This window comes from Tursiops truncatus, chromosome 8, assembly GCF_011762595.2.
Source record: "Tursiops truncatus isolate mTurTru1 chromosome 8, mTurTru1.mat.Y, whole genome shotgun sequence".
Taxonomy (NCBI): domain Eukaryota; kingdom Metazoa; phylum Chordata; class Mammalia; order Artiodactyla; family Delphinidae; genus Tursiops; species Tursiops truncatus.
The window spans coordinates 4747371-4760392 of NC_047041.1; the positions used below are offsets into that span (position 1 = coordinate 4747371).

At 49.4% G+C, this 13022-nt stretch overlaps 1 protein-coding gene across 7 annotated transcripts in view; it reads left to right on the forward strand.

Moving 5' to 3' along the window:
• Positions 1–13022, forward strand: part of NFRKB (nuclear factor related to kappaB binding protein) — a 36595-nt gene that overhangs the window by 11211 nt on the left and 12362 nt on the right. For all 7 annotated transcript variants that reach the window (XM_073807987.1, XM_073807984.1, XM_073807985.1 and 4 more), the window contains 11 exons: positions 1169–1296; positions 1925–2099; positions 2600–2701; positions 3458–3531; positions 4357–4441; positions 4802–4982; positions 5552–5660; positions 5863–5989; positions 6237–6302; positions 9537–9616; positions 9723–9769. In XM_073807987.1, the coding sequence (XP_073664088.1) occupies positions 1169–1296; positions 1925–2099; positions 2600–2701; positions 3458–3531; positions 4357–4441; positions 4802–4982; positions 5552–5660; positions 5863–5989; positions 6237–6302; positions 9537–9616; positions 9723–9769 (1174 nt within the window). The remainder of the gene's footprint in view (positions 1–1168; positions 1297–1924; positions 2100–2599; positions 2702–3457; positions 3532–4356; positions 4442–4801; positions 4983–5551; positions 5661–5862; positions 5990–6236; positions 6303–9536; positions 9617–9722; positions 9770–13022) is intronic.

Below are 13022 nucleotides of genomic sequence, written 5' to 3' on the forward strand. Positions count from 1 at the left end.
GACCTTACATTCTACTAGGGGAAAACAAGGTAATAGACAAGCAAGTGTTTGTTGGTATCACGCACTATAAAGAGTGAGGAAGGGTAATGGGACTGGAAGTGACAGGAAGGATCTGGTTCAGAGGTGGTAGTTGGGCAGGGCTTCTCTGTGGAGGTGCATTGGACAGAGACTCCATGAAGGTGCGACGAGCAAGCCGTGAAGTACTGGGTGTTAGTAGGAAGCCTTGCAGGCAGAGGGGACTTGAAGGACAAAGCTTTTGTGAAAAGGCAGAGGGGACTTGAAGGACAAAGGCTTTGCGAAAAGTACGGTACTTCAGCAAACAGCGTGGGCTGCGGCGGAGTGAGCAAAAGGGAGGCTGGTGGAGGATGAGGCCGAGATACGTGGGACCCACAAGGAAGGGCCCTGGGCCTCCTGGCCCCTTGGCTCTACCCTGGGTATGGAGGGAGAGGTCCGACCGGGCCACTGTCGTCCCTCTCCTCAATCACTGCAGTGGTTTTCTTCTTCCTCTTTTGCTCTCGGCCGTGTTATTCTCCTGCTTTAAACCCTTCAGCTGATTTCCACTACACTCAGGATAAGGTCCAGACTGTGCTGTGGTTTCTGTGTGGTGTGACATCTGCCCAGTTTCACAGGTCATCTCGGCCCCTCCTCAGCTAAGTCCCTCTGCTTTCCTCACACCAACATTTCTTCAGGGGTTGGAGTGGGCACATTCTTCCTTGCTTCAGGGCCTGCCTTAGCACATGCTGTTCCTTCTGCCTTTTCCCTATTTTTATTTTAAAAATTCCTACTTGCTTAATTTTCCTCCCAATAAATTTTTTAAACATATAGAAAAGTTGATAACCAATACGTATGATGCACATCCGTAAAACTTACCTGTGTTTATCAGTTGTTAGCGTCTTCCCACAGTTGCTGTGATCAGGCCTCATTTCATGTCGCCTTCCTTAGGGGCTCTTTTCCTGATGTCACTCTTCGCTCTCTTTGGTTGTTTTAGGTTGGTTTCCTGGCAGCACGTCAGAGAGTCGAGTACTGGCTTACACGCTTTCTGTCTCTCCCCTTGGACCGTAGGCTCCCCTTTCCCCACTGTCCTCCCATCGGTGCAAAGCTGGCCGCCTCTCCAGCCCTCGCTGATGGGTGGCTGACAGATATGCATGGCTGTGCCTGTTCTTTGCAGACGGACACTTCAACCCCGAGGTGGTCAAGTATAGGCAGCTGTGCTTCCGGTCGCAGTACAAACGCTACCTCAGCTCCCAGCAGCAGTACTTCCACCGGCTGCTGAAGCAGATTCTGGCCTCGCGGAGCGTAAGTGCCCCTGGGAGCTGCGTGGGACTCACACCTGGTGACCCAAAGGGGCGGATCAGGGGCAAGAACAAAAGATACCACTGAGGAAGGAAGCTGCCCATCAAGCCCCGACACGACCAAGTGCATCCTTCCTTCTCATGATACGTTTTAAGATGCATCCTGATTTCAGATACGTTAGAACAGGAACAAAAGAAGGGTACATCTTAAAATTGATGAAATATTGTAGCTTCTGTATTTACCCAGAAAAAGAGGCACGACCCATGGTGGGTCGTGCAGGAGAAGCAGCTTGCACTCAGGTTCACGTTCGGGTGCCTGATGGGTGCCAGGCTCAGCGGCTCTGGGTCTGGACCAGCCTTGGGATGCCTTGGGGCAGAGTAGTTCTGGCTCTTAGTGGTTCTTTAAGCTTCGGTTTGGAGATACTTCGGGGTCTGGTGTAAGTGTTCATTCTCGATGGAGCAGCACAGCACTCACATTGGGGATTTTCCATCACAATCAGCACAGGCCCCTTTTATTTGGAAGGAGGGAACTGAGCTTGCTAACAAAGAAGAGAAGAAAGCGTAGACTCGGGGAGCGTGTCAGGACAAGTTGTGGCTGAGGCCGTGCCCCCATCCCATCCGATCTCTCCCAGGATCTCCTGGAGATGGCCCGGCGAAGCGGTCCCACCCTCCCCTCCCGGCAGAAGCGCCCCTCCCCATCCCGCACCCCCGAGGAGCGGGAGTGGCGCACCCAGCAGCGCTACCTGAAGGTCCTGCGGGAAGTGAAGGAGGAGTGTGGGGACTCGGCCCTGTCATCGGACGAGGAGGGTATGTGTCCTCCGTGCCCCGCACCATCTGTATCTCATCGGTCCGCACCTGCAGCTGCTTCTCTGGTTGGAGGCCGTGGTAGCCATTTCCCCGTGAGGAAGCCATCCCTGTGGTTTTTCTGGGCGCGTGGTGACGCTCAGAGCCGTTGGGTGGCTGTGACTGCACACCTCGCCGCCCTTGACGCTCAGGCACACGCGGGGCCCTCCCGGCAGGTGCTCTGGTCCAGTCGGCTGCTCGAGAGAACCACTGTCCCCGCAGGAGAGTAATAGTGACTGTGACCTCTGCAGTGTGACCCGCCACTGTTGAAGTCTCTCCTCCCGGAAGAGCCGTTGCGCTGACACAAGTCTGCAGTCCGTCTGGGGAAGGGTCAGGAAGCAGTGGTGGAGCCTGGCCTCCCTCTTGTTGGCTTAGCCTTCTTGAGCCCAGAGAGCCACTTACCCTGTCTCCCCTGCTGGAGTCCACAGGCAGGTTGGATTTACAAGAAAACTTTTCTTTTGCAGATCTCAGCTCGTGGCTCCCGAGCTCTCCAGCGCGCTCTCCTAGCCCTGCAGTGCCCCTCAGGGTGGTGCCCACGCTTTCCACCACGGACATGAAGACTGCAGGTGAGTGGGGCTCGGCGTGGATCTGAGGACTGCCTCGGGGTGGGAGACTGGGTTCTGCCTGCCAGGAGAGCAGAGCGGTGTTCCTTAGAATGAGGAGACCTGGGGAAGCTTTCGTGTAGCTCCACTTCTCCGCAGGTAGGTAGGCCAGCTGGCCTTCTGTCCTTTGTTTTGAAAGTTTCTCTTAGGAGCTGACCAGCTGGCATTTTGGCCTCAAGAAAGCAGAATCTTAAAATAACAGTATCAGGATTTCCCTGGCGGTCCAGTGGTTAAGACTCCACGCTTCCATTGCAGGGTCTCGGGTTCGGTCCCTGGTTGGGGAACTAAGATCCCACGTGCTGCCCAGCACAGCCCCCAAACAAACAAAAACAACAACCAAAAAAAACCCCCAAAATAATACTAAGGGATAATTCAATAATAGAACAAAAGGGGTAACCAGAGGCACAGCAGTTTCTTGGCATGTCTGTGAAATTAGAGACTATTTTTAGTTGGGATAGGAGTCAAAGAAGAATGTTCAGAAACTTCTAGGTGTTTTAGGAGCAGCTGAGTACCAAGGTCGTTGTTATTGACGAGTGTACAGAAAAGCTGCAGAGTTGAGCCTGTGACTGTTTCAAGATTGTTGGTACTTGAAGTACACAGGTCAGGAGGGAAGCTCAGAAAATATCTTACTTTCAAACATTACCAGTGACCAGAAAGATGTGAATTTGAGCATTGTGGAAGTGAATGACCGTCCATGTGGTTTGGTTCCTTTTCTCTCAGATAAAATAGAACTGGGGGACAGTGACCTGAAGATAATGCTGAAGAAGCACCATGAGAAGCGGAAACACCAACCAGTAAGATCGGAGGGGGTGGTCAGTAGGTTTTCAGTCTGATTCCCCGGATCAGCTATCCTGGGATGATACGGGGAGTCACTACGTTATTAGTCCCCTTTCCTTATCCTTGTTAGGGGACAGGAGCAGCATGGGAGGCCCAGTAACACTGAAGATGTGTGGAGAAGACAGATGCTTTGACTTTGTAAGGCACGCTTACCGCTGTGTCTGATCCAGTCTTTAGGACGACACTGCTGTGTGAATCCTTTCGTCCGTTTAGCAGGGCTTGGAGAGGCCAGGGAGCTTGTCTGACGCCCAGCGGCCAGTAAGTGGCAGAGCCAAGCGTCAGAGCCTGTGCTTTTCCCAGGTTTTACGTTTCTGTTCCTTCGCTCCACCAAATGGAGGTAACACTGAGCCAGAGATCATGGTGGAGGAAGGAAAGTCAGTTCATCAAGGCAGAGTGGTGAGCTGGGAAGAGTCTTATGTTGGGGTTAGAACCGAGTTCTGTCTCTCTGTTTTCCACTTACTATGATGTCGGGCAAATCCCTTAACTTCTCTGAATCCCGTTTTCAGTCTTTGTAAAATACCACTTAGCAAGACTGTTTGAAGAGCATATAAGATAAGGAACGCAAAAGAGCTTTATAAACTAAATGCCACACATGAAGGATTGGAACTCAGTTCTCCCCTGCCCCATTATGAAGAGCAATAGTTTTTATCTCTGTACGTTTTAAATTCAACACAATTTCCTCAAGTACACGTAACATCTAGTTTTATCTGTAAATTGGGAAAATCAGCAGTTTTAGCTCCTCTTTTGGACCTCCATAACAAATCTCTGAATATCACGTCTAGGATCACCCAGACCTTTTGACGGGGGACCTGACTCTCAATGACATCATGACTCGAGTAAATGCCGGCAGGAAGGGCTCTCTAGCAGGTAAGTGACGTCCTCTGTAGGTGGCCATTGACTGTGGTGTTAGATTACACAGGCCTCTCTACGTATTGCAAAAGGAAAGGAAACCACAGCATCCTTCTTGCTGATAGCCTTTATGTCGTTATTGCCTCTTATGGATTTGTAGGTGGAGAGTGAATATAAAATCAGTACAATGGATCATTGACTCTTTAAAGCACTCATTAGTTTGTTTAAAAAAAAAAATCAAACGAAACTATATGTCTTATTACTGAGACTTTTCTTTCTTTTGCTGGTGGGCCTTGGGAAAATAATATACAGATAAGACTCCTCATTTCCTGATGTAGAAAATGCAGTTCTATGACTTGAGTTACTTTTTTTCCCCAGCACTATATGACTTGGCTGTCCTTAAAAAAAAGGTTAAGGAAAAAGAGGAAAGGAAGAAGAAGAAAATAAAACTGATCAAATCAGAGGCAGAGGATCTGGCGGAACCCCTAAGCGGTACTGAAGGTCTCCCACCCCTCTCACAGGCACCGTCTCCACTGGCCATACCCGCTATCAAGGAGGAGTAAGTGAGCAGCGGGGGTCATGGCTCAGGGCTGTCCCCAGAGCTGGTGCTTCTTGAGAGCCCTAGGTCCCAGGGGCCCTGCTGGGGAACGTGTATGGTGTGGGCTTTCACTGAGCTTTTTTATGACGGCTGGGAGGCGTGGAGGACCTAAAGCAACCTAGGCATGTGTTCTTGGTTGTTTCGGTGGTTCTTTTTTAATTTATTTATTTTTGACTGCATTAGGTCTTTGTTGCTGCGCGTGGGCTTTCTCTAGTTGCGGCGACCGGGGGCTACTCTTCCTTGCAGTGCGCGGGCTTCTCATTGCAGTGGCTTCTCTTGTTGTGCAGCTCGGGCTCTAAGTGCACAGGCTTCAGTAGTTGTGGCGCACGGGCTCAGTAGTTATGGCTCGCGGGCTCTAGAGCGCAGGCTCAGTAGCTGTGGCGCACGGGCTTAGTTGCTCCACGGCATGTGGGATCTTCCAGGACCAGGGCTTGAACCCGTGTCCCCTGCATTGGCAGGCGGATTCTTAAACCACTAGGCCACCAGGGAAGCCCTTTTCGGTGGTTCTTATATTTTTCTTCCCTCATTAGGCCTCTCGAAGACCTCAAGCCTTGCCTTGGAATCAATGAAATATCTTCCAGCTTCTTCTCTCTTCTCTTGGAGATCTTGTTGCTGGAGGGGCAGGCTAGCCTTCCTATGGTAAGAATTTTGGAAAAGCCAAGTGTGTAGCAGTTTCAGATTGTAGAAATCTTCAGCTCTGGGTTCCCCGCGAAGCTCCACAGCTGACTTGCTTTGTGACCTGAGCAGACTGGACAGACATAGCCAGTTTGTTCAGGCACAGCCTTGGAATCGCTGGCGTGGAATAGAAATCTAACCGGGTTCTGCCTTTACTCTCCCTCAGCTAGAGGAGCGAGTTTTGGACTGGCAGTCATCTCCAGCCAGCTCCCTCAATAGCTGGTTCTCTGCGGCCCCCAACTGGGCAGAGTTGGTGTTACCAGCCCTGCAGTATCTTGCTGGAGAAAGCCGTGGTAAGGTACTTTGTTCTGTAGGGCCCGGTATTTACCCCGCTTTGTCTAATTCTCGTAGTAGACTGCAGCTTTACTGGCTACATCCGTTGTGGCTTTGCATGATGCGATGCCATGCCTTGGAGGTCTCTGCTGTCCTGATACACCATTAACATACAGAAGTTATCTCGGAGCTCGGGGGTGTCAGTTATTCTGAGTTTAGTAATCTCTCTGACCTGTGTGGCTTGTTCATGGGATCCATTTCTTGCAGCTGTACCTTCCAGCTTCTCTCCATTTGTTGGCTTCAAAGAGAAAACCCAGCAGTGGAAGTTGCTTGGTGAGTAATGCACATCACCTACCTGTCATAGTAGGTTCTCTTTCTCTTGTTTTCTCCCCGAGCTTCTTGTGCCTTCCAGTCAGTGTGTGCCAGGAGAATGTTGAAAAAGGCAATATTAAACCTTATTTTGCTCAAGTAAAAGAGTCCTTCTAGAAATTCTCAGGGTCTGAGTTCACCCCCGTTGGAGTTGGCTGCGGTGGCATTTGCCCTTCAGTTCCGCTGCACTCTGGGGCTGGCTGAATTAAAATCTCTGGGATGTTTTACAATAGCACCTTCATTTATGTCAACCATATCTGTGGTTTTAGGTTAATTTCTAGTAATATGATTGTTCTTCTTTCCTAAAATGGGTTTTGCTATTGAGGATAACGTGTTGGGCAGCCCTCAGTAAGCTACTTCTAAAGAACAGGTTCTTTTTCTTATAAATTTGTGAAGTTCCACTTACTGTGTAAGTTGTAGTAACGTGTACCTGAAATAACTTGGTGATGAGAGGAAGATTCAGTGTTGATTTCCTGTGGAAATGGACAAACCTTTCTCCACTCTGTCCAGTGGTCTATGAAGAGAAACATGGAGAGAAGGTTGTGGAAGTAGCGGGTGCGTTCATCGCTTGCAACATGGATTAACCTTCTAGGTGTCAGGCACTGTTAGGTGCCGGGGGTGAGGTAGGGGTTTGTGAGGTAGACAGCGTGCTCCCCTCGTGGAATTTGTTTGGGGAACAAATACTCATTCGAATGAAATGACAAACTTGGCCATCCTGTAAGGGAAAAGTGCCGGTAGGGGTGGGCGTTTGTAAGGAGGCATGGGTGTGGCATGCGTGTGGAGTCCGGGAGGGCCTTCCTGGGGAAGGTCATTTGAGCAGCGGTCTTAACAACGACTAGGGATGAGCCAGGCAGGCGGAGGGAGGCGGCTCCCCATGGGGGGAGCCGTGTGGGTCAGTGACTCAGGGATGGTTCCCGCGGAGATCACACAGGCCTGCTCATAGAGGATGTTGCACCTGGGTAGAGAGGATGCATGAATTTGGGAGCTTTAGGTGGTAAAAGCCGGAGGATGTGGTTGTGGGTTGGGTGTGGCGAGTGAAGGAAGAGGGCAGTCAGGTGTCACTTCTGCTAGATTTGTACCTGGCGGATGGGGGTCCGCCATCGACGTAGGCAGCTGGGGAGGACGTCCAGGCCTGGGTGAGGGTGAGGCGCGTGAGTGTAGTTGTGCACATGCTGCCTTGAGCTGCCTTTGGGGTGTTGAAATGGACATGTTAAGTAGGCAGTGGGTTTAGAGTCCAGACCCACAGTCAGGGTAGAAAGCTGTGGGCACATGTGCAGTAAGCGAAGTCAAAGGCATGGGGAGAATGAGGAGGAAAGAGAGCCTGGGGCTAAGCCTTGATAAGCTCCGAGGTGGCGGAGGCTGAGTGGGGACACGGGAGAGGCAGTGACCGCAGAGTCAGGCGGAAGCTGTGAGGTCCGAGAGTCAGGAGGTGGGGAGTGGTCATTAACCTTCATTGTTCCTAAGGTTCAGGAAGGTCAAGACTGGATTTGTGGACATGAAAGAAATGATGGCTCCCTTGGAGGAGTGATTCCTTAGTGGGGTGATGCCGGTTGCGGGCAGAGGTGAGCTGAGGCCGCTCGTGAGGCTGGCTGCAGCTCTTCCCGCCTGTCCGGCTGGTGGCGGAGGATCGGCCGGGGGAGGCTGCCCTAATAGGACCAGGTAATAAGTGTCTCAGGCCTGTGGGGCAGATGCTTTCTGCTGTGGCTACTCAACTCTGCCCTGTGCACAGCAGCCAGAGACAGGGTGTAAACAAATGACCACAAAACTGTGTTTCCAGAAGTGGTTTGCTGACCTTCACGTACACCGCAGAGGTCTGCACGTGCTACCGATCAGGCCCCCTTTCCTGCAGGCAGGAAAACGTTTCCCAGTCCCCCTGGGACAGTGAGTGTGGACAGCGCTTTCTAGAGGTTTGGTGGCGGAGGGGAGCAGAGGAAGCGGGGCTCGTGGCCAGGAGAGGACTTAAGTGTCGGTGGGGAGGGACAGGAGAGGAGGGGACACCTGTCATAGGGTGAATTCCTGGGGGCAGGGGCCGGCCTCAGGTGGCAGGAGGCAGCACATCTGTCCGGGTGGAGGAGGAGCCGTGGCTGCTGGGTCGCGCCGTGGGGAGTTGAGGGGATGGGTCTGTGGCCTTCCTGTGGGAGATGGGAGGCCTGCTGTGCGCGGGAAGGGTGGTGGAGAAGGGGGGGCAGTTGCTGTCCAGCGGGCAGGGAGGCCGGCTAGTGCGGGGCTCGCGGGCAGATTGAGGGCCAGTGACGGTGGCTGTCCGCTCATTGATAGAGGTGTTCTCTGCCTGTCTCTGGGCCTTGTCTCCGGCAGCCGGCAGCTGCCCGAGTGGAGAGTATGGCTGGTTTAGGACGTGAGCTTTGCTCGACGGAAGTGATGCAGAGATGGAAGGGACAGGTGTTAGGTATTGCTGTGTTGGCTCGGCTTGTCGTTGAAGTGACGGGCGTGGGCCCTCGCCGAGTGGGGGAAGTGTGAAGGGAGGGGCTGAGGGGGCCGGAAAGTGGGATGTCTGGACCAGCAGTGCGGTGGAGTCCAGGTAACGTTTTGGTGGGCGAGGGTAGACAGCGGGGAGGGGAGGGGAGGGGAGGCAGCTGCGGCCAGAGAGCAGGATGCGGGGTTAGTTGAAGGTTCCCAGTCCTGGCCGTGTGCTGCCGCGAGTTGGGAAGCTTTTTAAAAACGCTGGTACCTGGGCCTTACCCACAGGGGTTCTGATTGATTGGTTGAGTGGGGCCCAAGCCTTGGCATTTTTAAAAGTTTCCAGGTGATTCTTAGGCGTAGCCAGGGTTGAGAAACTGGATTAGGCATTTTGAAGAGTCCCGTTTGGGGGAATGACAAGGTCCAGTTGTGATAGTGGGAATGAGAGGCTGGAGTCGGGGGAGGAGGCCCTGAGGTCACACGACTGAGGAGTTAGGGTGCTGGCTGGACTGTCCATACGGATGTCCATCCGGACCCTTCAAGTTAATCCAGCAAGGTGAGTGTTTAATCCCTTCCAGTTAATTTCAAGGTAATTTCTGTGAGTGGTGTCAGACAGGGGTCCAGTTTCATTCTGCCTGTGGATGTCCAGGCAGAGGGGTATTCTGTGTACAGGACCATCGCTGTAGGTCCAGATGTAGATACAGCAAGTAAGGAGGAAGTGGCATCCTTAGGTCATATCCTTAGATCATATTACTATTTTTTGCCTTTTTGTTCTAATAGGCCAGTCCCAAGATAATGAAAAGGAGTTAGCTGCACTCTTCCAGCTGTGGCTGGAAACTAAAGACCAGGCCTTCTGTAAGGTATGGTTGTTGAGAACTACCAGCTTTCTCATGCCGGGCTTCCAGAACCCTGAGTTAGCCAAAATCCTTCAGTCCATTTACCTGTTACTGCTTTCCTTTTCTCCAGCAAGAAAATGAAGACAGCTCAGATGCCACAACGCCTGTTCCTCGGGTGTGAGTATAGTACCCTAACGGAGGATGGTGCCCCAAGAAAGCATCATCTCAGTACTGCCCTGGTTGTGCTGACACATCCTTGTATGTTAGAGCCAGAGTGGGCTTGAGATGCCGGGATCCACTGGTCCTTATCTGCCTCAGCCTCGCTAAGAGGCAGCGCGCTCCCAGCAGTGGAAGTGTTTTCCCCATGAGTCTCTGAGGAGGTGGGATCCACCTGTAGGTGCATGCTTTTCCCCGGTCCCCCCTTCAGTTCCCGCTGGAGAATGGGCTATCCAGCCCATCTTCCTCATTTTACCTACAAAGAAAGGGAGGTGTGAGGGTAAGTGACAGGACCCAGGCTGGGATTTAGGTCTCGACCTCGTCCTGAGCCTTTGTATCTCTCATGTGACTGTTTCCAGTCTGTCATGGTCCCTTTTCTTTCTCCCCAGCTTTGCAGAGATATAATTGACAAAGCATGGTGTAAGTTTAAGGTGTACGGTGTATTGATTTTATTTATATATATATATATATACACACACATATATGTACATATATATAGTGAAGTGATTACCACAGTAAGGGTAGTTAACCCATCCGTCACCTTACATAATTACCAGTTCTTTTTTTGTAGTGAAAACATTTAAGATCTTTCTTAGCAACATTCAAGTATATGATGCAGTATTGTTGACTGTAGTCACCATGCTATTTGTTAGATCCGTAGAACTTTCTATAACTTTAACCAGTGTCTCCCCATTTCCCCCATCCCCTGGTAACTGCCATTCTAGGCTCTGTTTCTGTGAGTTACGCTTCTTTTAGGTTCCATGTGTAAGTGAGATCATACAGTGTTTGTCTTTCACTGACTTATTTCACTAAGCATAATACCCTCTAGATCCATCCATGTTGTTGCAAATGGCAGAATTTCCTACATTTTTTAATGACTGAATAACATTCCGCTGTGTGTGTGTGTGTGTGTGTGTGTGTGTACGTGTACACACACACATTTTGTTTATCCATTCATCCATTGGTGGACACTTATCTCTCACAGTTGTTTCCATGTCTTGGCTATTGTAAATAATGTAGTGAATATGGGGGTACAGATATCTCTTTGAGATAGTGGTTTCATTTCCTTTGGAAATATTCCCAGAGGTAAGATTGCTGGATCATGTGGTAGTTCTGTTTTCAGTTTTCTGAGGAACGTCCATACTACTTTCCCTAACGGCTACACCAGTTTGCATTCCCACCATAGTGCACAAGGGTTTCCTTTTCTCTGCATCCTCGCCAACACTTGTTATTTCTTGTCTTTCTGGTAATAGGTACTCCAATGGATGTGAAGTGATATTTCATTGTGGTTTTGATTTGTATTTCCTTGATGATTAGTGATGTTGAGCACCTTTTCGTGTACCTGTTGGTCATTTGTGTATCTTTAGAAAAATGTCTGTTCAGGTCCTTTGCCCGTTTTTTAATTGGATTATTTGGGTAGTTTGCTTTTGAGTTGTAGGAGTTCCTTAAATATTTTGGATATTAACCTCTTACATGTATGTTTTGCAAATATTTTCTGCTATTCTGTAGGTTGCCTTTTCATTTTGTTGATGGTTTTCTTTGCATAGAAGCTTTTTTTAAAAAATAAATTTATTTAATTTTTGGCTGCGTTGGGTCTTCATTGTTGTGCACAGGCTTTCTCTAGTTGCGGCGAGTGGGGGCTACTCTTTGTTGCGGTGCACAGGCTTCTCGTTGCGGTGGCTTCTCTTGTTGTGGCGCACGGGCTCTAGGCACACGGGCTTCAGTAGTTGTGGCACACAGGCTCAGTGTTGTGGCTTGCGGGCTCTAGAGCGCAGGCTCAGTAGTTGTGACGCATGGGCTTAGCTGCCCCGAGGCATGTGGGATCTTCCTGGACCAGGGCTTGAATCCGTGTCCCCTGCATTGGCAGGTGAATTCTTAGCCACTGTGTCACCAGAGAAGGCCCCTGTACAGAAGCTTTTCTTTGAGGTAGTCCTACTTGTTTATTTTTGCTTTTGTTGCTTGTGCTTTTGGTGTCATCTCCAAAAAATCATTGCCAAGATCATTGTGCAGGAGCTTCTTCCCGATATTTTCTTCTAGGAGGTTTAGTTTCAGGTGTTACGTTGAAGTGTAATCCATTTCAAGTTAATTTTTGTGAATGGTTTAAGGTAGGGGCCCAGTTTCATTCTTTTGCTTGTGGTTGTCCAGTTTTCCCAGCATTGTTTATTGAAGAGGCTGTTCTTTCCTCATTGAGTATTCTTGGCTCCATTTGCCAAGTATTAGTTGACCATATATGCAGTGGTTTATTTCTTGGCTCTCAGTTCTGTCCCACTGGTTTATGTTTCTATTTTTATGAGAGTACCATACTATTTTGATTACTGTGACTTTGTAACATAGTTTGAAATCAGCAAGTGTGATGTTTCCAGCTTTGTTCTTTCTCAGGTTTGCTTTGGCTGTTCGGGGTCTTTTGTGGTTCCATACAAATTTTAGGATTGTTTTCTTCTATTTCTGTGAAAAAAGTCATTGGAATTTTCATAGGGATTTCATTAATCTATAGATAACTTTGGGTGATATGGGCATTTTAACAGTATTCTTCCAATCCTTGAACATAGAGTATCTTTTTACTTGTGTCTTCTTCAGTTTCTTTAATCAAAGTCTTGTAGTTTTCAGTGTAGAGATCTTCCACCTCCTTGGTTAAACGTATTCTAAGAGTTTTATTGCTTTGATGCTGTTGTATAGCTCTTTAGTTAGATTCCTGAACACCAGCACTCAGGACCAACCTGAAAGTGGCAGAACCATTGCCTTACATAATAAAACTCAATTTCTTTTTTCTTTTCTTTTTGTTTTTGGCTGCACTGCGTGGCTTATGGGAGCCTAGTTCGCCAACCAGGGATCAAACCCAGGCCCCGACATTGAAAATGCGGAGTCCTAACCACTGAACCGCCAGGGAATTCCCTGATCTCACTTACTTGGTACTTTTGCCTAGGAAGCAGAAAAACCACCCTTGCCATCGTACAAATTTGAAGTCCTTTGTTCCTCTAAAGCTGAATTCTTTGTTACTTTTAGATTAGGCTTACTTAGCAACAGTACTGAAAACAGTAGGTAAAACACGACGTCAGTTTCTTTCCCACCTACCCAGTACCTTTCTGGACTTCTAAGAATCAAGTAATTTTGCAAATACCAACAGGAGCTACTTGGCAGGATTTGGAAAGTGGACTTCTGACCTTTGCAAGATAAGAGCACTAATGAACAAATAGAGCACTCGTGTTGCAAAGGA